The 22842-nt window shown below is 39.3% G+C and overlaps 1 protein-coding gene across 7 annotated transcripts in view; it reads right to left on the bottom strand.

The window, feature by feature from the left end:
* The window catches only part of nbeab (neurobeachin b), a 417880-nt gene that overhangs the window by 152849 nt on the left and 242189 nt on the right, over positions 1-22842 (bottom strand). For 5 of the 7 annotated variants that reach the window (XM_047820672.1, XM_047820671.1, XM_047820674.1 and 2 more), the window contains 4 exons: positions 20992-21053; positions 13758-13822; positions 5267-5375; positions 878-1089 (listed from right to left, as the gene is read on the bottom strand). In XM_047820672.1, the coding sequence (XP_047676628.1) occupies positions 878-1089; positions 5267-5375; positions 13758-13822; positions 20992-21053 (448 nt within the window). The remainder of the gene's footprint in view (positions 1-877; positions 1090-5266; positions 5376-13757; positions 13823-20991; positions 21054-22842) is intronic. The other 2 variants (XM_047820677.1, XM_047820673.1) reach the window with 1 other exon arrangement.

Below are 22842 nucleotides of genomic sequence, written 5' to 3' on the forward strand. Positions count from 1 at the left end.
GAGACGATGAGACGATGTCCAATGTTAGAAGTACTATAGAAATAAAATAAAATTGAATTAAACGTACTGTTATTGAACAAGGCTTTTTCCTGCTTTGTTTGTTAGACTTTGCGACATTGTTGATTATTTTCCTCTAACAACACACACGCTGTTTTATTGCTTACTTAGAGCATGTTGCTAGCTCTCCCAAGAGAATGCTGGCCCGTTCTTGTTATTGTTGCTGACCGTTGATCTTTTATTTAGTGTATAAATGTCTGTTTAAGCATAAAATCCAGTTTCTTTGGTGTCCTTACACGATATACACCGAGAAGCAAAAACAGTCTGAATGCTTTTAACAAGGCCCACAAGGGCAGCTTAACAACCACCAGGTGTACAGCTGTGTCAGTAAAAAGAGGGGCGATGTGTATCGCAGAAACACGGGACCACCACACACACACACACACACACACACACACACACACACACACACACACAATCTGACCACCAGTGAGGTGTCTCTTGGGATTTAGTGGTTCGGTTGTGGTAATTGAGTTTGCTGACCTGCAGCCTGACCCTGGTAGAGAGCAAGAAAATGACATTAAATAGCAGTCGCATTACAGCTCTGTGTGTGTGTATGTGTGTGTGTGTGTGTGTGTGTGTGTGTGTGTGTGTGTGTGTGTGTGTGTGTGTGTGTGTGTGTGTGCGTATGTGATATAAGACTGTAAATCCTGGCCCTGGCAGCCGAAAGCACCTTTCAAGGGCTAAAGTCAAGATTCCATGACAAGAAACAAACACAGTAAACACACACACACACACACACACACACACACACACACACACACACACACACACACACACACACACACACACACACACATATCTACAGCTATAAACACACCTAGTTCTCAGCTGTGTCCACACACAGTGGTCCAGAGGGCCGTACCTGTGTGTCAGCACCCCCCAGGCTCCGTGTTTGTTGGTAAGGATGTTGATGATCTTCTGTTTCAGCTGATTGGCGGTGACACGGTCGCGGTGTTTAGCAGCACTGATGAGGTGATCACACATCTTCTCCTCCTCTCTCCTGTCCATGGCATACTGAGCACAGTTCGACTAAAAGAGGAAACAGAGAATGTTTCTTAAAAACAAATTATCTTACTATGAATTACTCTAATGAACGATCCTCGGGTCAGAAATCTAAGACGGTAAAGTTCATTTTTAGATCAATCAAATGTCCAAGACATGAAATAATGATTTCGACTGTGTGTGTGTGTGTGTGTGTGTGTGTGTGTGTGTGTGTGTGTGTGTGTGTGTGTGTGTGTGAGTGAGTGAGTGAGTATTCATGCCACTGATGTACAGTAAGAGTGTGAGTTGCTGGATAAACACTACACACTGCGTCTCTATCTACAACCTACAGCAGGTTGGGATGCTCTAATTTGTTACTTTGTGTAACAGACAAATCTGGAAGAAGTTGGAGCTGTAACTCATATTGTTATTGTGTTTCCATAGTAACAGCTCATACACCCTCTGCATAATCTAGGACTAGTAATATACAGTTTTTTAAGTGGCTAAGTCTCTGGGTTGTTGATTGGAGGATCAGGGTTGAAGACCCAGCACTGCCATGCTGCCAACTGTTGGACCCTTGAATAAGGCCCTTAACCCTCACTGCTCCAGACGTGCTGTATCATGACTGACCCTGTGCTCTGACGACCAACCTTTAAAGTTGGTATATGTGAAAAAAAAATATTTCACTGTGCTGTAATGTTGTAATGTACAGTATACCTGACAAAATAAAAGCTTCTTCTTCATCATCATCTTCTTCTTCTTCCTTAACTTCTTCAATAAAATGTGATGTTTAACAAGATAAAAAAAAATTACTGTTGTGGGGGGCATGGTGGCTTAGTGGTCAGCACGTTTGCCTCACACCTCCAGGGTTGGGGGTTCGATTCCTTGTGTGTGTGGAGTTTGCATGTTCTCCTCGTGCCTCGGGGGTTTCCTCCGGGTACTCCGGTTTCCTCCCCCGGTCCAAAGGCATGCATGATAGGTTGATTGGCATCTCTGGAAAACTGTCCGTAGTGTGTGAGTGTGTGAGTGAATGAGAGTGTGTGTGTGTGCCCTGCGATGGGTTGGCACTCCGTCCAGGGTGTATCCTGCCTCGATGCCCGATGACGCCGGAGGTAGGCACAGGCTCCACGTGACCCGAGGTAGTTCGGATAAGCGGTAGAAAATGAATGAATGAATGAATAACGTACACCTGCTAGAGTTATCTCCATCTATATATCCTTTTAACAAATGTACAGTATCTCCTACAAGCCTCAGACAAACTCTGATGTCAGATTTTACATTTCAGCTGTGCTCTCTCTCTCTCTCTCTCTCTCTCTCTCTCTCTCTCTCTCTCTCTCTCTCTCTCTCTCTCTCTCTCAACCACACACTCCTTAAATCATTAAATCCAGATCCGAGTTCCTCGTGAGGCTGTGAAGTATCACGATATCTCTCTAGAGTAAAGCAGAAGCTAGGCAGTGAGCCTGACTTCATCTCTCCTGCTAAAATAAGATTGTCTTACTGTGCAGCACTCCTCCCCCACCTCCTGAGGGGATCGCTGGCTAATATTCAAAATCTAATTTGCTAACAGAAGCTTTCGGGTAGAGGAGGGACGTGGAGCGATGGAAGGGGTGGCGGGTGGTGGTGGAAAGGGGGGGGGTGTAATTGAATTTCCTGTCTTATATTTGAATTCTGTCAGATGTTATGCCTCAACATATTCTTCAAACGAGCGATAACTCAATCTCCCGGTGTCATCTCGCTTCAGCGTGCGGCGCTCTGACAAATATCAAGCATTATTTATCACTTCAAGACGGATATAAGGGTTTAGTAGTGACACCAGTTTAATTGTAATATATATATATATATATATATATATATATATATATATATATATATATATATATATATATATATATATAAGGAGGCTTATTTTTTTATTCCGGATCGGAATAAAATGGACAGGAAGAAGGATGAGGAGTGGATGAGTTGGTAGACACAATGAATCGTGGCTCAGCTAGACTTCTCCGTATCTTAGCATCCCCTTAGCCGTTTATCTACCGGGTCAAGGATCCTGAAGTGCAGTATATCAAAACACTGCCTGAAGGAAGCTGCTGCTTTCTGATAAGAAACCCTGCTCGAGTGAGGAGACGGGTTTTTTCCTGTGTTTATATATAAGATAATTGTGGCTCTTCATTTCCATTCATAGTGTCATTTTCATCAGTGTCAGTATAAATGACCTGATAACCAAGTTACTTTATTCATATCATTACTCTACAAACATTAAGATCGTTCCTAGTATCAGGGAATGCTTCATATACTCATACTCCTAAAAATCGCCGATATCAACATCCGATACCACATGATGCTATGTGATACAATGCCAGTGTCCACTGACAAGCTGATGATCAGAAACACATAATGACAGAGACCTGGATATAGTCCAAAATCCTGGTGATCAAAGCAAAGCTGACTGCAAACAGTCCTGATGTCATGAGTAGACACTACAGCATCTTACCACATGACGAGAAACCTGACTAAGCATCTTAAGTATCACACTCAGCACGACACGTGTTATCCGGTGCTATCTGCAAAAATGGCTAGCACCAAATATTTTAAGTGTGTGACAGTACGTAACAGCTCTTACCCAGCATACTGTTCCTGATTTAGCAGGCAATAAAAACATGAATTCCGAGACAATGAAGACAATAAAATGCTAATTTATTTACAGCTGGTGGGACGGAGGTATTTTTCTTTTTATAAGGATTTCTTGAAAAACAGAATTTATTTACAGATGTATGTATTTTTGTTTAAAAAAAAAAGTAGAAATTTTAAATAAATAAAATAAAATAAATAAAATAATATTACTATGACAAATAATAATAATAATAATACTAATAATAATAATAATAATAATAATAATAATAATAATAATAATAATAATAATAATAATGAATACAATATAATTCATTTATAGGTTTATTTATAAAATAAAGAACTAAAACTATTAAATAAATAAATATGAAAGCAAAATATTATTATTGTTATCATTATTTGTTATTAATGTTGTTGCTGTCTTTAAAAATACTACTACTACTACTACTACTACTACTACTACTACTACTACTAATAATAATAATAATAATAATAATAATAATAATAATAAAAATCCAACAGAATTCACACCAGCAATATTTTATGGCAATGAATGAATGAATGATTTAATTAATCAATGGATTAATTATTAATGATTAATGATTAATTAAAGGTAAGTACATTAATAAATCATTAACAATAAACATTAATAAATTAATTAAACTGAATAGTTATTCCTGAGATTTCAGTGGCTAAGGTGTTGGACTAATGATCAGATCGGTTGTGAGTTTAAATCCCAAGTACACAAAGCCCTTGAGCAAGTCCTGCGTAAATAATGAGATAAGGGCGTCTGGCAAAATGTCATAAATGTAAATGAAGAATCTGCTTTTCTTCACCAATCAAATAAACTAGTTAATATTATAAAGAACAACAGGAGCCTAAATGCCTGAACCAGTGACTTCATGAACTATGTAAAGACAATAAAACTATAATAAAGGTAAATAAAATGGCTCATCCCATCGTTTATTAGTAAACTCTAAGCAGGTTACTAAATTTAGAATGAAGATCTGTGCACTAAAGAATTTACTCAGACTTATTCTGAAAAAAAAATAAAAATGAAAAAAGTATAATCCCAGCCCTAATTCTAACTGCAAGTATTAAAGAGTTTCCCTGAGCTCCCTGTACACAAAAGCTCTGAATATAATGCAGGCCTTGATTTAGCTAAGCTTTAATTCTCTCCCCAGTTAATCTGGTAATGAGCAGCGGTTTTTATAGCGTCTCAATTTAAGCTAATAGTCTCCCATGTCACACAAATGTGATCACCAGAGATGGGTGTTAATTTGGCATACAGACTAATACACAAATTAGAAGTGAGTTATTAAATTTTTTTTCTGTGTTAGTATACGTCAACTAATCTCCACTGGGAAACACAAGACCCTGGGATTACCCAGCAACCCTCAGTGCAGAGTGTCTATGAAAATGATTCTCTCATGTAGAAATCGGATTTCTTTCAAATCACAACTGAAATCTGATTACGCAACACTTCTGGAGGCTGAGAATCCTGAGACTAATTTTACACTAGTTTTTACACAAAAGACCCAAAACCCAAACGAGTACTCAGGGATATTAGGGTAATTGAAGCAGAAGGAGTTAATACCTCGAATTCGGCGTGTTTGTGGACGTCCTCGGCCCGCTGGCGGTTCAGGATGAACTCAGCCTCGTTGGCCACTCGTACAATGTGGTCCTTCATCGCGTGACACAAGAGTCTAGCAGAGACAGATGAAGAGGTCAAATAAGACATTCCTACAGTGTCATATTTACATCCTGGTGTAGTTCACTGAGACGAGACTGTGCGAGTGGGTGTGTGTGTGTGTGTTATATATACAGTATACACACACAGTATAATACAGTATATACACACACACACACACACACATATATATATATATATAGTGTGTGTGTGTGTGTGTGTGTGTATATACTGTATTATACAGCGTGTGTGTGTGTGTATACTGTATGTATATATATATATATATATATATATATATATATATATATATATATATATATATATATATATGTGTGTATTTTAATTTTTCATCAAGTTCTGATATTTATTCGTTGTTAAATGTTAAATTTATTTATTCCACGAATAAATAAATAAATAAATAAATATTAATTTATATATATATATATATATATATATATATATATAAATAAATAAATAAATAAATATTAATTTATATATATATGTTTTTTACAAAATTTGTAATACACTGAATATCCCAAGTAGTGTAACGCTCATAACCAAACTAGTTTCTACAAAACACCAGTATATAAGATTCATATAAAACCCAATATCTCAATGTTCAGCTCTTGTCATTCAGTATAATTAAAATCAGTAACTTCCAGCTTTACTTTCCACTGTGAAGTCAGTAAAACATTTACAGTATAAATAGCTGTCTCTCTGACACCAGTTAGACCACCAGACTCCCGTTTCATTTAAAACGCTCATTTGTAACAGCTCAAAGTCTCAGGATGTCACCATTACACCCTATTTTACACGTCATTAAGCTGACGTTTGGTATAATTGTGCTTCTCTGGTGCATGATACTGAGTGTAATTTCTTTTTATTTTTCGGTTGGGGTTTATTTCATAACGGCAATCATCAATCTCATGCCTGTCCTAAAAAGTTGACAAGCACTGAATTACCTTTTTAAGGCTTGACAAGGAAACAAGCTGTAAATCCATTTTCTCTGCTAATAACAAGAAGGATGGAATAAAACTAGCTCAGACCTTCGTGCCTTCTGCATGGACAGTGGTATTGAGTGCAACTGGCATTTAATTTTTGGGCACATCATTTATTCAGAAAGAATCCAGGGGGATTTTTTAATTTGTAGCAACTGCATTTGTACGAACTTAAGAACGAGAACTTTTTATTAGCTGTTGTCATTGAGACTTACATTCTTATACATTTTATTAAGATGTTAAGGCAAATGTGTTGGTCTAATGAATGGAAGGGTGTAAGTTTGAATCCCATGGCCACCAAGCTGCCACTGCTGGGCCCCTGAGCAAAGCCCTTAATCAATTACTCAGTTGTATATAAAAGAGATAACGTACATCACTGTAGATAAAGGCGTCTGGCAAATGTAAATGGAAGTAAAATTATACTCATTTAATTGTACATACAGTACAGACCAAAAGTTTGGACACACCTTCCAAAAGTTTGGGGACACCACCTTTTCAACAGGACAATGACCCCAAACACACCTCCAGGCTGTGTAAGGGCTATTTGACGATGAAGGAGAGCGATGGGGTGCTGCACCAGATGACCTGGCCTCCACAGTCACCGGACCTGAACCCGATCGAGATGGTTTGGGGTGAGCTGGACCGCAGAGTGAAGGCAAAAGGGCCAACAAGTGCTAAGCATCTCTGGGAACTCCTTCAAGACTGTTGGAAGACCATTTCAGGTGACGACCTCTTGAAGCTCATCAAGAGAAAGCCAAGAGTGTGCAAAGCAGTAATCAAAGCAAAAGGTGGCTACTTTGAAGAACCTAGAATATGACATATTTTCAGTCGTTTCACACTTTTTTGTTATGTACGTATATAATTCCACACGTGTTAATTCATAGTTTTGATGCCTTCAGTGAGAATCTACAATTTTCATAGTCATGATAATAAAGAAAACTGTTTGAATGAGAAGGTGTGTCCAAACTTTTGGTCTGTACTGTATGCGTACACTAGCATTAAATACACAGGACTCACTATGGTAAGGCTTGTTGTCTTAACATTAAAATAATTGAAATGAATTAAAATCTTTATTAATTAGGTAGTTTAAATTGTCTGCATAATCACTGACTAAACACACAACAATGTATTATACTCAAAAGATCATTATAATATCTGAAAACAAAATTCGAATAGCAATTAGAAAGCAAAACTTGTCCAAAAGTTGTCCAAAAAACTTGTCCAAGAAAAAAAAAAAAAAACCTTAAGTGTAATAACTGAAATAATATCTTGAAATTTTTAGGCTGGAAGACTTGCTAGTTAATTACTTCGTCTCATTTACTTTTACTTCATGTAAATTAGAGTGGAATTGACAGCTTACTTTTATTAGTGCTGTATTGGGATTGGCAGATTGGGCACAACAGACAAATTTAATGTGAGGGTGTTTATGGGAGTTGTGTGTACTTGTAAAAAGTTATATCTTGAGCACACGGTTACACAGTTAATTTAGAAGTGAAAGAACTGGTTTTCGTGATAGCCCTGTCTGCTTGAGTTCATGCCTGTTGTGCCCATTCTGCCAATTCCAATACAGCACTAATAAAACAATACAATACAACTGTTTCATTACATCTATGACTGCCACAAATTCCAGACTCTTAGCTTAAAAAATAAAAACGTCAACCACATCTGAGAAAGTTTCGAACTGCCACATGCTTTCCGATAGAAGAAATTCATTTGTGGTGTAATTTCAGGAGATGACAGATCTGCCTTCTGCAATTGAATCCCATTGTCTGTTTCACTTCAACCGGAAAGTGGTAATTAGAAGCCGTTTCGAATATGGGGCTTCTCTCAGAATATCGGCCGTAAACAATAAGAATGACATGGAAACAAATAGAAATTTGACTTTATGCATGGGCCAAACCATACAAACTGTATTGTGGTGACATGACATTATTCTAAAGAAAAACTTTTACTTGTTTTGTCAAGTACTATGTCTTCCCATGATGGTCTACTTTTCCTGGATTGATGGAAATTAATGGAATTCAAATAGTAGGTGAAATATGATGGCAAACAGTTTTCACAGTAAATTTACAAGACACAACCGGCTCTGCTTATACTGTATATACAATTATAGCAATTGTGTGTGTGTGTTTGGTGAATTGTGAATGATGATCCTCATATCTTGCTGTATGCCGTATAATAACGGTGTTACAGTAGAGCTGGTGAAAACAAAGAGACAGCAGGACAGGTGTCTCACTACAGATGTACAGTGGGGCGAGTGATAGACGTGCCAGCACCCTGGACAGCGCCTGTCACTGCTCACTAACACTCACTGAAAGGAGCTCCAAGTGTGTGTGTGTGTGTGTGTGTGTGTGTGTGTGTGTGTGTGTGTGTGTGTGTGTGTGTGTGTGTGTGTGTAGGAGGGGACAGATGGGTCAACAGATGGATATGCAGGCTTAGCCCTTACTGATCAGCTCTGCATTAAAAAAACAAAACAAAACATTGCTTTGATTATAACACATACACACACTAGTGTTTTTATAGCACAAGAGGTTTCTCTTCTGACCCACTTTGGTGTTACTACTGTATATCACACTATGTCACACAACGGCATGCTAGGATTTAAATATAATTCACTGCTGTGTTACTTTGTTATACGATATGTTGTTGCTATGATACCGTCTGACACAATACGCTGTTACTGTGATATAGTTTGGTGTCAATATGAATGTGATAGAACTATGATACAGCTGTATATTACTAGTATTATGTTACTGCGCGTCTCTGTTGTGTTACTGTGACAATATGTATTTACTATGACACACTATAGCGTTCCTACAACATCCTACAATGTTATTGTGATGCACTCACATCGTGTTACTATTACAATACTAATTTAATTTGGCAGTGTTACATAATATATCGTGTTATTATGACGCACTATATTTCTATGATGATTCACTATGGTGTTACTATCACGTACTATACTTTTTCGCTATGACACATTTTTGTGTTATGTCACACACTGTGTTGTTAATATGACACACTATTGTGTTTGATCACACACGGTGTTTCTCTCTATCTCTCTCAGAACAGCCTCCAGGATCTCGACCAGTCCGGCGTCAAAGCGGCATATTCCATACAGAATGCCCTTTTGCTGTCACTGAAAAACTACATGCTGCGAGATCAACCGACCTGTCATCCGTCCTCATCCTCCTTGACCTTTCTGTACCGTTTGACACAGTCAACCACAAGACTCTACAGTCCACCCTCAATATTCTTGACATTCACGGTGCAGCATGGCATTGGTTTGCTTCCTACCTGGAAAGTCGTTCATATCAGGTGACATGTAGGGGTTTGATATCTGCACCATGTGGTCTCTCTACTGGTGTCCCACAAAACTCAGTACTCGGTCCTCTACTTTTCTCCCATTGTACTCATTATTCTCACATGGTTTCTCTTACCATCGCTATGATTATATTCACCTCTTCTTCTCTTTCCCTCCATCAAACACAACGGCTTCTGCTCGCATCTCAGCATGTCTGACGGACATTTCAACATGGATGGCAGCTCATCTGCTGAAACTTAATCCCAGGAAAATTGAACTGCTGGTCATCTCAGGTGATTCATCCCCACGTTAGGATCTTGCAATCGCTCTTGATGATTCGATGATCTATCTTCAGCCACTTCTGGTAATCTTGGGGTAAATACGGACAGTCGATGATAAACTATTCTGTTTCTTGCACGTTGCTAATTTGCGTATGATGGTATCAGAAGGATTCACCCTATTTTTATCTACACAGGCCACTCAGGTGCTTCTTCACTGTCTGAGCACAACTCGTCTTCTGAAAATAATCCGAAATGCAGCTGCATTTGAACTTGAACTTGAATAATCTGAACAATATGACACTCTATAGTGTTACTATCATACTCATTGATTCTACTTACTTATACTATGATGTTATTCTGACACACTGTGGCATCACTGACACACCATGACGTTATTCTGACACTATGATGTGACTATGGCACACTATGATGTTATTATAACAGTATGATGTCACTATAGAACACTATTATGTTATTAGGACATTATGGTGTCACTATCACATACAATGATGCTATTATGACACTATGGTGTCACTATGACATGCTATGATGCTGTTACGACACTATGGTGTCACTATGGTACAATATAATGCTAGTATGACACTATGGTGTCAATATGACACACAATGATTCTATTATGACACTGTGATGTGACTATGGTGCAATATAATGTTATTATGACATAACGGTGTCACTATGAAACAAAATGACCTTATACTTACACTCTGTGGCATCACTATGACACACCATGATGTTATTATAACACTATGATGCTATTACGACACTATGGTGTCACTATGGTACACTATAATGTTATTATGACATTACGGTGTCACTATGAAACACAATGACATTATACGTATACAGTGTGGCATCACTATGACACACCATGATATTATTATAACACTATGATACTATTACGACACTGTGGTGTCACTATGGTACACTATAATGTTATTATGACACTATGGTGTCAATATGACACACAATGATGCTATTATGACACTGTGATATCACTATGGCACAATATAATCTTATTATGACATTACGGTGTCACTATGAAACACAATGACCTTATACTTACACAGTGTGGCATCACTATGACACACCATGATGTTGTTATAACACTATGATGCTATTACGACACTATGGTGTCACTGTGGTACAATATAATGTTATTATGACACTACGGTGTCAATATGACACACAATGATGCTATTATGACAATGTGATGTGACTATGGTGCAATATAATGTTATTATGACATTACGGTGTCACTATGAAACAAAATGACCTTATACTTACACTCTGTGGCATCACTATGACACACCATGATGTTATTATAACACTATGATGCTATTACGACACTATGGTGTCACTATGGTACACTATAATGTTATTATGACATTACGGTGTCACTATGAAACACAATGACCTTATACGTACACAGTGTGGCATCACTATGACACACCATGATATTATTATAACACTATGATACTATTACGACACTGTGGTGTCACTATGGTACACTATAATGTTATTATGACACTATGGTGTCAATATGACACACAATGATGCTATTATGACACTGTGATATCACTATAGAACACTATTATGTTATTAGGACATTATGGTGTCACTATCACATACAATGATGCTATTATGACACTATGGTGTCACTATGACATGCTATGATGCTGTTACGACACTATGGTGTCACTATGGTACAATATAATGCTAGTATGACACTATGGTGTAACTATGACACACTATGATGCTATTATGACACTGTGATATCACTATGGTACAATATAATCTTATTATGACATTACGGTGTCACTATGAAACACAATGACCTTATACTTACACAGTGTGGCATCACTATGACACACCATGATGTTGTTATAACACTATGATGCTATTACGACACTATGGTGTCACTGTGGTACAATATAATGTTATTATGACACTACGATGTCAATATGACACACAATGATGCTATTATGACACTGTGATGTGACTATGGTGCAATATAATGTTATTATGACATTACGGTGTCACTATGAAACAAAATGACCTTATACTTACACTCTGTGGCATCACTATGACACACCATGATGTTATTATAACACTGTGATGCTATTACGACACTATGGTGTCACTATGGTACACTATAATGTTATTATGACATTACGGTGTCACTATGAAACACAATGACCTTATACGTACACAGTGTGGCATCACTATGACACACCATGATATTATTATAAGACTATGATACTATTATGACACTGTGGTGTCACTATGGTACAATATAATGTTATTATGACACTATGGTGTCAATATGACACACAATGATGCTATTATGACACTGTGATGTCACTATGGCGCAATATAATGTTATTATGACATTACGGTGTCACTATGAAACACAATGACCTTATACTTACACACTGTGGCATCGCTATGACACACCATGATGTTATTATAACACTATAATGTTATTATGAGACTATTATGTCACTATGACAAACCATGAGGTTATTATGAAACTAGGATGTCGCTATGACACACTATGATGTCACTATGACACACAATGATGGTATTATAACTATTCTGATGATAAACAGCCACATAACCTAATTCTGTATACACGAATCTTTCTCCAATCAAACATTAATGTAACATTTGTTCTTACATTAAAGTTTCTCAAACCAGAATAACGAGTTCCTAGGTCTTGAAGTTAATATGAAGCACCTTGACAATTCTTTTTGTCCATAATGTTCAATTTTCCAAGCCTGTCCTTCACAGACGCTGGGTCTGGGATCACCTACTAAACAAAAACCCGGGACTAATAAAAAATTCAGTAACAATACGACCAATGTGTTAATGACGTCAGTGAAGTTATTGTTAAGAAGCGTCTCATAACAAAAAATGCTGGAGAGGCGAATATTAAAGATGATATCTTAATTCCCAAGGCTGAAATATAGAAAATAAACTGTGTGTAATTAATCTGGTAATGAGGAAGTTGATGTGTGTTTGTTACATCTGTACTGAAAACCAGGGTTACCAGATCTATCAAAATCAGTTCAATTGGGCATAAAAGCAATATTGCAATACTATTTTACCGATGTGCTAATGTGGTATCGAGTATAAAATAAACAAAAGGATAAATAAAAAAAAATCAGTGCTGGTATTTCACATGTAGTTCTATTCAGTGAGACATCGTGGTCTATAATGTTCCGAGCCACACACATGGTGTTAATTTACACCTGATCTTGTCAAGCAGTCAAAATGACCCCAGCTAATTGCACAAAATGTAAGGAAATAGCCAGAGTATGTAATCACTCTCTCTTCCTGATTTTTTGTTGTTTTTTCTGTGCAGATTTCCTATATTTTTGTTCTTGTACAAATGTACACACATGGGAGAGAAACATTTTCCTTTTACGCGCTTGTACGCTTTGCTTCAGCTCTGTTGCCTTTAGGCTCGTACTTTCTATCTCATAAAGACAAAGCCTTTGGAAGGTTTCTGAGGGGAATGAAACTCAACTGAACTTAATTCGGTTCAGTTGTACTTGTAGCACTTGAAACCGGAAATGATCACAAACCGACTTTAGAGGAATATATCAGTTCAGGGTTGTATATAATGCTGCATAATATACAGTCATTCATTTATTACATTAGGATTTTTCAAACTTTTATTTAGAATCTTTAATGTTTAGATGTTTATATATTTAGTAGGTTGTCTGTATAGAATAAGAGTGAGTTTTCTGAATTTCTGTAGTTCAATTTCCTGAGTGTTGTTTTGTTACCTTCCTTCGTTGATTAGCTCAATAAAAGCCAAGCCAGCATTCTTCTGTATGGAGTTCTGCCATTCCTAGAAAACAAAAGGAATTCGGTGATCGGCCGTGACTCGATCCTAAAAGCTTTATAAACATCACGTGATACAGAAAATCTTTACTTTCCAGCCGTGAACACATCATCGATGCCTTAGCGGTTCCAAAGATTACACACGCATAGGCGAAAGCTAAAATTACATCGAGCTGGAAACAGAGTTCCTGTGAGAGCAGGCATCTTTTCGTCCTGTGAGAACAGATCCGTAAACACAAGAGAGACATAATTGTGGAGTGAAACTGTATCCCTTTGCCCCTTAAATACAACCATTTCCTCTCTCTGAGCACCAAGTGACAGACCAATGAAGACTTCCATCCAGAGGCCCTTCTGGCTCCACTCGCCCAGAGCGCTGCTGGGACCTGCGGCAAGTTTTATTCACTCTGTCTCTCGCACACAAACACACAAAGACACAGAACATGGGTCTGGAGCTGATTAAGAGGCCATTTGGGAGCTCACTCTGGGAAAACTCTGCCGTTCTCCTGTTTGCTCACAAAGGTATGAGTGTTGGTTTGGAGTTCAAAAAAAGTGAGGGAGGGGGAGAGAAAGGAAAAAGAGAAGCTGAAAAATGTTCCCAGATCCTGGGGTGAGAAGGGCTGAAAGAAGACGTGCTGAGATGCCCAGAGTAGAAATATGAGTGATGCAGTAAAAAAAAAAATCACGCTCACAGAGTACAAGACTCAAAGACTTCCTCGTATCCGGGAGGTTAGGACAGGTTAACAATTCTCTCTGGACTCCAAGAGTGACAGACACAGTCGCCTGGGTGTGTGTGTGTGTGTGTGTAACAGTGTGTGTGTGTGTGTGTGTGTGTGTGTGTGTGTGTGTGTGTGTGTGTGTGTAACAGTGGGTTTATTTTAAATTGTGTTCTTTACTTCTTTAAGGGATATAGTTTACAATTCTCCTGAGATATAGAGATGCGTCATCGATTTTGGTTGGGAAAAAAAAAACCTAAAACAATTTGAGCACATGCCTGAAAACAACATAAAAGAAAGAACTCTTTCTAAATTAAAAAAAAAAAAAAAGACAATGTTTGGAATAATGAAGCTCAAAGTTATCACAACATCCATTCTGTAACACGTATCCTTCAGGAGTCAGAGAAAACCTGGAGTTCTCTACCTGAGAACTCGGAGTACAAGGCAAGAGACTTCGCTGGACAGAGTGCCGACCCATCACACACACACACACACACACACACACACACACACACACACACACACACACATTCTCAGACAATTCAGAGATGCCAATCAGTCAACACGACATGTCTTTAGGACTGTGAAGGAAACCGGAGAACCCAGTGGAAACCCCTGAAGCAGAGGGAGAACATGAAAACTCCTCACACATTACGGCGGTGAAACTGGAAACTGGAGTTGTGCCTTAAATGTGCTAACGATCGAGAGTTTGCCTTTTAGAAACCTAAAAACTATTAATTAAAAATAAATAACTCTTTATACATAAAAAAGAAACCACCAAACTTTTCTGTTTGAAAAATTATCCACAGCTGGATGCGGCCCAACATTCTTCTGGGCCAAAAACTTTTATTCCTTTTTTTTTTTTGCTCTTAATTTTGTATTTATTTAAGAACAACATGTCAGCTTTTATATTTATTTAGAGATAAATTTATGTTGGGGAACATCTCAAATCCTACCCCATATTTCCCGTTCTTTGTATCCAAGCTATAAACCGTTGTTCCCTCACTAGCCTCCTTTTTTTTTTTTTTTACTTTCTTGAACATTAATAAGAATAAATAAATAAATAAATAATACACATCTTGTCATGTCACAGGGAAAGAGCATGAAAAGAATATGTCCTCGTTCCTATAGACTTTCCTGATGTCTGGAAGTGTAAAGTTGTAGCTTTACCTCTGACTGTTTCAAAGTGCTGACACTTAAGACACTTAAGTGCTGACATTTCTTTGACGCAGAACTGTTACATAACAGACACTGGAGTGTCTGTGCGAGTGCCTTCTATGGAAATACTTTGTATAATATAAACCTTTAATAAAAATGAAATGCTTTCTGACCATCTGACCTGATCAGAACTGATCATCATTCAACAGCCGGTAGTGTTTTCTATTGTCTGTTTGCACTGATGTACTTTATGTGGCTTATTTTAACTTACTTTAAATCCTTAGCTCTGTTTTGTTTTACATAGCATGGAGAACCGTTGTCTCATTTCACTGTGTACTGCATCAGCTACAGCGTTGCGATAGTTCCTACGAAATAGTAACTAGTTACAGTTAATAGTTACTTCATTCATACTGAAATATTGAAAAAAATGTTGATTACTTACACCAAAAAGTAATGCGTTACTGTTAAACCTAACTTTTTAGTTACTTTTTTAAAGAGTGTTCTTTAACGTTCCCATTAATTCCCTTTTATGCGTTATGGTCAATACAAACACAAAACTGTCCCTGGCTAACTGTCTGGTTAAAATCTAGTCACTGTTGTTTGGCTGGAGGAGCTTGAGTCACTTCGAGTGTGTCCACCGACACCGGGTTAGATTCTAGCTTCGTCGAGGCATGTACTGTAGTTTCTACCTCCAGATTGGAGTTGCTGTTTATCGACAGTAGACAGGACCTTCGAAACAGAAAGACAAGGCTTACATTTGACTAAAAGGTTTTTGTCTTTATGCTTAACTAAAGTTTAATAACGAGCATATTTCCACTTTGAGAAACTCGCCTTGCTCTCGCCTCGACTCGCCGTTACTGCCACACATTCTTGAATAAACAGGAACACGCACATAGTGCGGCGTCTTCGTGTTTACAGGTCGGCATCCACCGATCCTACAGTGTGTCGCTGCTGTAAACAGGTTAGTCTGTAGGCTACACCTCAGTCTAAATGATTTAAATTAAAAAGTAAGGGACAAACGCACCGTATGGTAACGGTAACGGAGTTACTTTATTTAAAATGTAACGCGTTAGAGTATTAGTTACTGTCAAAAGTAACTGTGTTACAGTAACACGTTACTGCCCAACACTGGTCAGCTATATATGATTGAAATGACAATAAAAGCTTCTTGACATCATTTGACTTGACTTCATTCATGACCGATTCCTATAGTGTTTTAAATGTGAACGTCTGTGAGAAACAGACTTCTAAGAAACAAACCTAAACTTGAATTCTTAATCCGAGCTCAGCATGAAACAATGGCTGAACGCATCTGGTTCCCAAATGTTCAGCATGACCCCCTGCACCTCAGTCTTCTTCTGCCCTGTCGAACCCTTCCTTCAGAAATCCAGATCAAAAAGTGCTCATGTGACAAAAATAAACACAGGAAAATATGACATCAGACTGATACTGGAAAGCTGACCTAAACTCCTCTCATCTCTCCTTTTGGAGATGCTGCTCTAAAGCTCGTCTTTCATGCCGTGTCTCTTCACATCACCGCTACCTCTGGGGAGCCGCATGGGACCGTGAAGTGAATTAACACGCGTGTGCACCTCCAGAAGGTGGGAATATGATCCGTCATGTAAATAGAGAGTGTGATCACAGGTGAGTGATTCTGAGTGAGGGTAAAGCTGAGAGAAAGCTGAGAATGGAAGAAGAATTTAAACTCAGCAAACATTAAACAGTGAGGGGATAATGCTGGTGTTCGAGCGGGTGAGGATGATGCTGCTGATTTAGAGGAGAGGTATAATAGTGATGTTTTGAAAGATCGGGATAATACTAATAGCTTGGGATATTGGAACGGTGCTAGAGTTCTGCTAGACTGTGATACTGCTACAGATTTGGAGGACTGGGTTAATGCTAGAGGTTTGGAAGTTTGGAATATTGCTAGCATTTTGGTAGACTGGGATAATGCTAGTGTTTTGGACTGGAAGAACACTGGTGTTTTAGAGGATCTAGAATGATAGTACAAATGACACATTTAAAAAAAAAACTTTATTTGTGGTAAATTATTTTTTGTTAGTGTGTAGGTTTCCATTTTACGTTTATGGCATTCGGCAGATGTCTTTATCCAGAGCTACGTAGAACGGTGCATAGAAGCCTTAATTATCGCCACATATACATTACAGCACAGTGGAATTCTTTTCTTCACATACCCCAACTAAGGAGGTTGGGGTCAGAGTGCAGGGGCAGCTATGATACAGCGCCCCTGGAGCAGGGAGGGTTGAGGGCCTTGGTTAAGGGCCCAGCAGTGGCAGTTTGGCTGTACTGGGCCTTGAACCCCAATCCTCCGATCAACAACCCAGAGCCTTAACCAGTTGAGCCACTGGTTCACTAGGTTACAGACCTAAGACACAATCAAACTAATATATATATATTCATTCCACCACCTCGGTGCCAGAACAGAAGAGTCTTATACCTACCTCTTACCCCTACCCTAACTTTTAACCACTGAAATACTGAAAGTATCAAATACTGAAAGTGGCACTTTTTTAAATAGAAGGAGAGAAAAAGATATTAATACGGTGGCTAGTTGTTAGCATATTTGCCTCACACCTCAGGTTTGGGGGTTTGATTCTGGCCTCCATGTGTGGAGTTTGCATGTTCTGCCCATCCTTCAGAAGATTCTTTTGGGTTCTTCAGTTTCCTCCCCAGTTAAAAAGACGTGCATTGTAAGCTGATTGATCTCTAAACTGTCTGTAGTGTGTGAGTGTGTGTGATTGTGTGGATAAGTGCTACGGACAACAGATGGATGGATGGATGGATGGATGGATGGATGGATTTATTATTATGTACTCATTTTACTTTTTTCTATAGGCAATCTATTCTTCACCAAAATACTCCCTGCATCAGCGTCCGTAAAGACGCCAGGGCCGTTATCTGCCGCAGCCACAGCCACTTCCTTTTAAAGTTCTAGAAAAAAATCCTGAGCCGACATCAACCATCTTTATGACAAACTGGCAAACGTCTTAAAGCCCAAAGCTGAAAACAGCCACATTTTTTCTCGTTTGTTGCGGATTGGCTGAGCCATCTTCCACTCTGGAGCTCAATCCTTAATGGAATTTCATCTGTAAATTTGCAGGGTCTCAATCTGACCTGTCAGGGGCTAGAACAGGCATTTTGCTTTTATCAGCCCTTTGCCGCTGGCAACATCTGGAGGTCCTCCAGTGGTAAATCTCCTTGTCTCCGTGGCCCATCCTTTAAGCATGTTTAAGCTGCTACATGGAATCGACCTGCCTGACCTCCGGCACAATTCCTGCCACTCTGCGGCACAGAGTCACCGGCTGTCTGCGGCCTCTGATGAATCGGCGTGATTATGAAGCATAAATAACAAAAAAAAAAAAAAAAGTGGCCAGATGATTATCACTAATTTATTCATAAAAGTGACAGTTTGCAAAGCAGAACAGGGTCAAAGGTCGGTGCGGCAAAACCCCTGCTGTCTGGGAGGATTAGCGGAGAGACAAAGTGAGCCAGAGCTGGAGTTTGTTGGTATCAAGGCAACGTCTCTGCCTACCGTCTGAGGTCTGAGTGGAAATAAACTGCGGTGTGAAAGGGATCGAGTCAATCTCTAGTGTTATAAAGAAATGTAAAAATCAGTGGAGATTATTGGTCAAAAATCACACTTTATAAAAAAAGTAAGACTTTTAACTTTAAGAAGTTATAAATGTGCTATAATTGTGTTGAGTTAATGTGATGTGATGTTTTTGAACAAAATATTGCTCTGATTTCGACCCGACTTCAAGAAGAGAATTAAATGTAGGCCTACGAGGCCCAAAATGAGCCAAAATACAAAGCTGTGGAACTTTTCACCAAAAAAGAACAAGAAAACAAACACTTAGTGAGACACAATTTAAAACTGTGTCATTAATGTGCATGTTCTCCGTGCTCGAGTGATTTCTCTGTGCACATGGGCAAGAGCTTGTTTACTTTGTTTGGAGAGTATACAGTATTTCCAGTCACACATCCAACCAAGTTTTCTCTCAAATTCAGACTAATCTCAAAAGTGCCAATGTGACCAAAACACACGAGATCAAACCCGCCTCGATTACACAGAGTCTCGAAAGCTCAGAGCTCAAAATCTTGTCAAACGGAGACTTCATATATAACAATAATAAGTCAAATTGTACAACGTACAAAAAACTAGCATAAAAGCTATAAACAGCCCAAACTATTATGCTACCGCAATAAATTTCCACCTTGGCTTTTCTTAAAAAAAAATCAATCCTTTCGTTTTCAGTCTGCCATTTCAGCTTTACCTTGAGAGATTGTGTATAAATCATGGCCTGTGGAGTGCTGGCTCCATACATGCCCCGATGCCTCCAAAAAGACATCGGGCCTTGATCTCCGGTTTCACCCCTCCTGGCCCTGATCGATAGATCAGGCCTAGCTTTTTACCCTGGGAGCTTCTAATGGCAGGAAGTCCTGGAGCCAGAGTAACGCTATCTCTGCATCGAGGGAGGGAGGGAGGGAGGGAGGGAGGGAGGGAGGGATGGATGGAGGAAGGGCATGGAAAAGCAAGGGAAGAGCTGTGAGATCCTGATGCAGTTCTCAGTAATAACTCCAGCATACACAGAGCACCCAGGCTCACTCATCAGCCATAAAAACAAAAGAAATGAGAAAGAAAAAAAAAAGAGAGAGAGAGAGAGAGAGAAAGAGCAAAAGGGGAAACTTCAAAAGGACAGGAGTAGAGCAGCAGGACTTGTGCTGAGCGCCACTCAGTCTGGAGACAGGAACCTTTATCAGGGCCTGCTCTGGATGTGCATAACTGCATGAGCATTAAGTAAATCTCCTTGTGAGTGGCGTGTTCAGAGATATGGACAGCACCGAGGTGCCACTGGCTTCCAAAAAGCCCCATGGAGCTCTACGAGCAGCAGGATCCTCCAAGAGAGACGCTGAGGTAATGGTTTCCTTATGGGCTCGCAGGGCAAGACTGATGGGCTGACAGAAGGTATGTTAAATATCTCCTCCTCTGACGGCAACACTGGGAGCCTGACCCTTTTGAAAGGGAAGGCTTAACAAGAGACCAGGGAGATCAGTGAGCTGTAACATGTCACTGAGAGTTAAAGGACTGCTGGGAAGCTCCTGTAGGATCGTATGCAGGGCGTACCCAGGGCTTGTCGGGGGCATCTTTTTAATGCGCTAGATATAAAAAACAAAAACGTTAGAATCCTTTTGGAAAGAGATCTTTTAAAAGCAGATCTCGGAAAGGATCAAACATTTGCTTAGGATTAGAAAGTGAACAAACGAAAGTGAAAAACAGATTCACCTGAGAGCAAAGCAGCATGACCAGCTCCACCACCGAGGTACTCGACTTCATACACACCAGACCTGATGGAGAACAGAGAGAAAAAGGCATCAGGCGTCATATTCTATACTTACTGTATGTACTGCTATGGAGGGAGAAATTATTTACCAGATACACCGGCACGATAAACACGTACAGTATGCTGTTAATGACAGAACGGAAGTCATGACAATCGATAAGGAGACGGTGGTGTGATGATCAACATAAAATTCAAAAAATGTCCAGGATTTGTTTATTCCTTACACAAATGCAATCTGTATACAATAAGTACACCAAAAACTCCCAGAGCATAAGTTAGTTCCTGTTAGCAATTAGGTCAGGACCGCATTTTCCGTGTCATGTGACCATGAAGACGTTTCACTATGGCAGAAATCTTTACCTTTGACTACGAGAGGTATAAAAGTCTACAATTTACGGATCGCCGTGAGAACGGACACGACAGAAGAACGAGCTCGTTAATATAAACCTGCGATTTGAATCGAAACCGGAACTACTTTTAGACCCGCAACACTTCTGACCAATCAGAATCGAGAATCCAACAACGGGCATGATGCTGGATTCACAGAATAATCAGAGTTATGTCGTAAATACGAGTTTCCCAGTCGGAAGTCGCTTACGAATGATCCCTGGTGTGGTAATTACAGAAAGATGTGAGGAATCACATCACAACACACACACACACACACACAGAGACACACAAGAACAACACAAAACACACACCACACACACACACCCAGAGACACACACAAGACACAGCCAGACACACACACACACACACACTCAACACAAAAACACACACAGAAAGACACACACAAAACACACACTCTCTGCACACACAGACAACGCAAATCACACACACAGCACAGAGACACACACTATCTACACACATATAGACCACATAAACACACAGCACAAACACACACACAGACAGAGACACACAAGAACAACACAAAACACACACCACACACACCCTCAGAGACACACACAAGACACAGCCAGACACAAAAACACACACACACTCAAAACAAAAACACACACAGAAAGACACACACAAAACACACACTCTCTGCACACACAGAAAACGCAAATCACACACACAGCACGGAGACACACACTATCTACACACATATAGACCACATAAACACACAGAACAAACACACACACACAGACAGAGACACACAAGAACAACACAAAACACACACCACACACACACACACACACACACACACACACCCAAAGACACACACAAGACACAGACAGACACAAACACACACACACACACACTCAACACAAAAACACACACAGAAAGACACACACAAAACACACACTCTCTGCACACACAGACAACGCAAATCACACACACGAGCACACACAGCACAGAGACACACTATCTACACACATATAGACCACATAAACACACAGCACAAACACACACACAGATAGAGACACACAAGAACAACACAAAACACACACCACACACACCCTCAGAGACACACACAAGACACAGCCAGACACAAAAACACACACACACACTCAACACAAAAACACACACAGAAAGACACACAAAACACACACACTATCTACACACATATAGACCACATAAACACACAGCACAAACACACACACAGACAGAGACACACAAGAACAACACAAAACACACACCACACACACCCAGAGACACACACAAGTCACAGCCAGACACAAACACACACACACAACACAAAAACACACACAGAAAGACACACACAAAACACACACACTATCTACACACATATAGACCACATAAACACACAGCACAAACACACACACAAA

This window comes from Tachysurus fulvidraco, chromosome 11, assembly GCF_022655615.1.
Source record: "Tachysurus fulvidraco isolate hzauxx_2018 chromosome 11, HZAU_PFXX_2.0, whole genome shotgun sequence".
NCBI classification, from domain to species: Eukaryota; Metazoa; Chordata; class Actinopteri; order Siluriformes; family Bagridae; genus Tachysurus; species Tachysurus fulvidraco.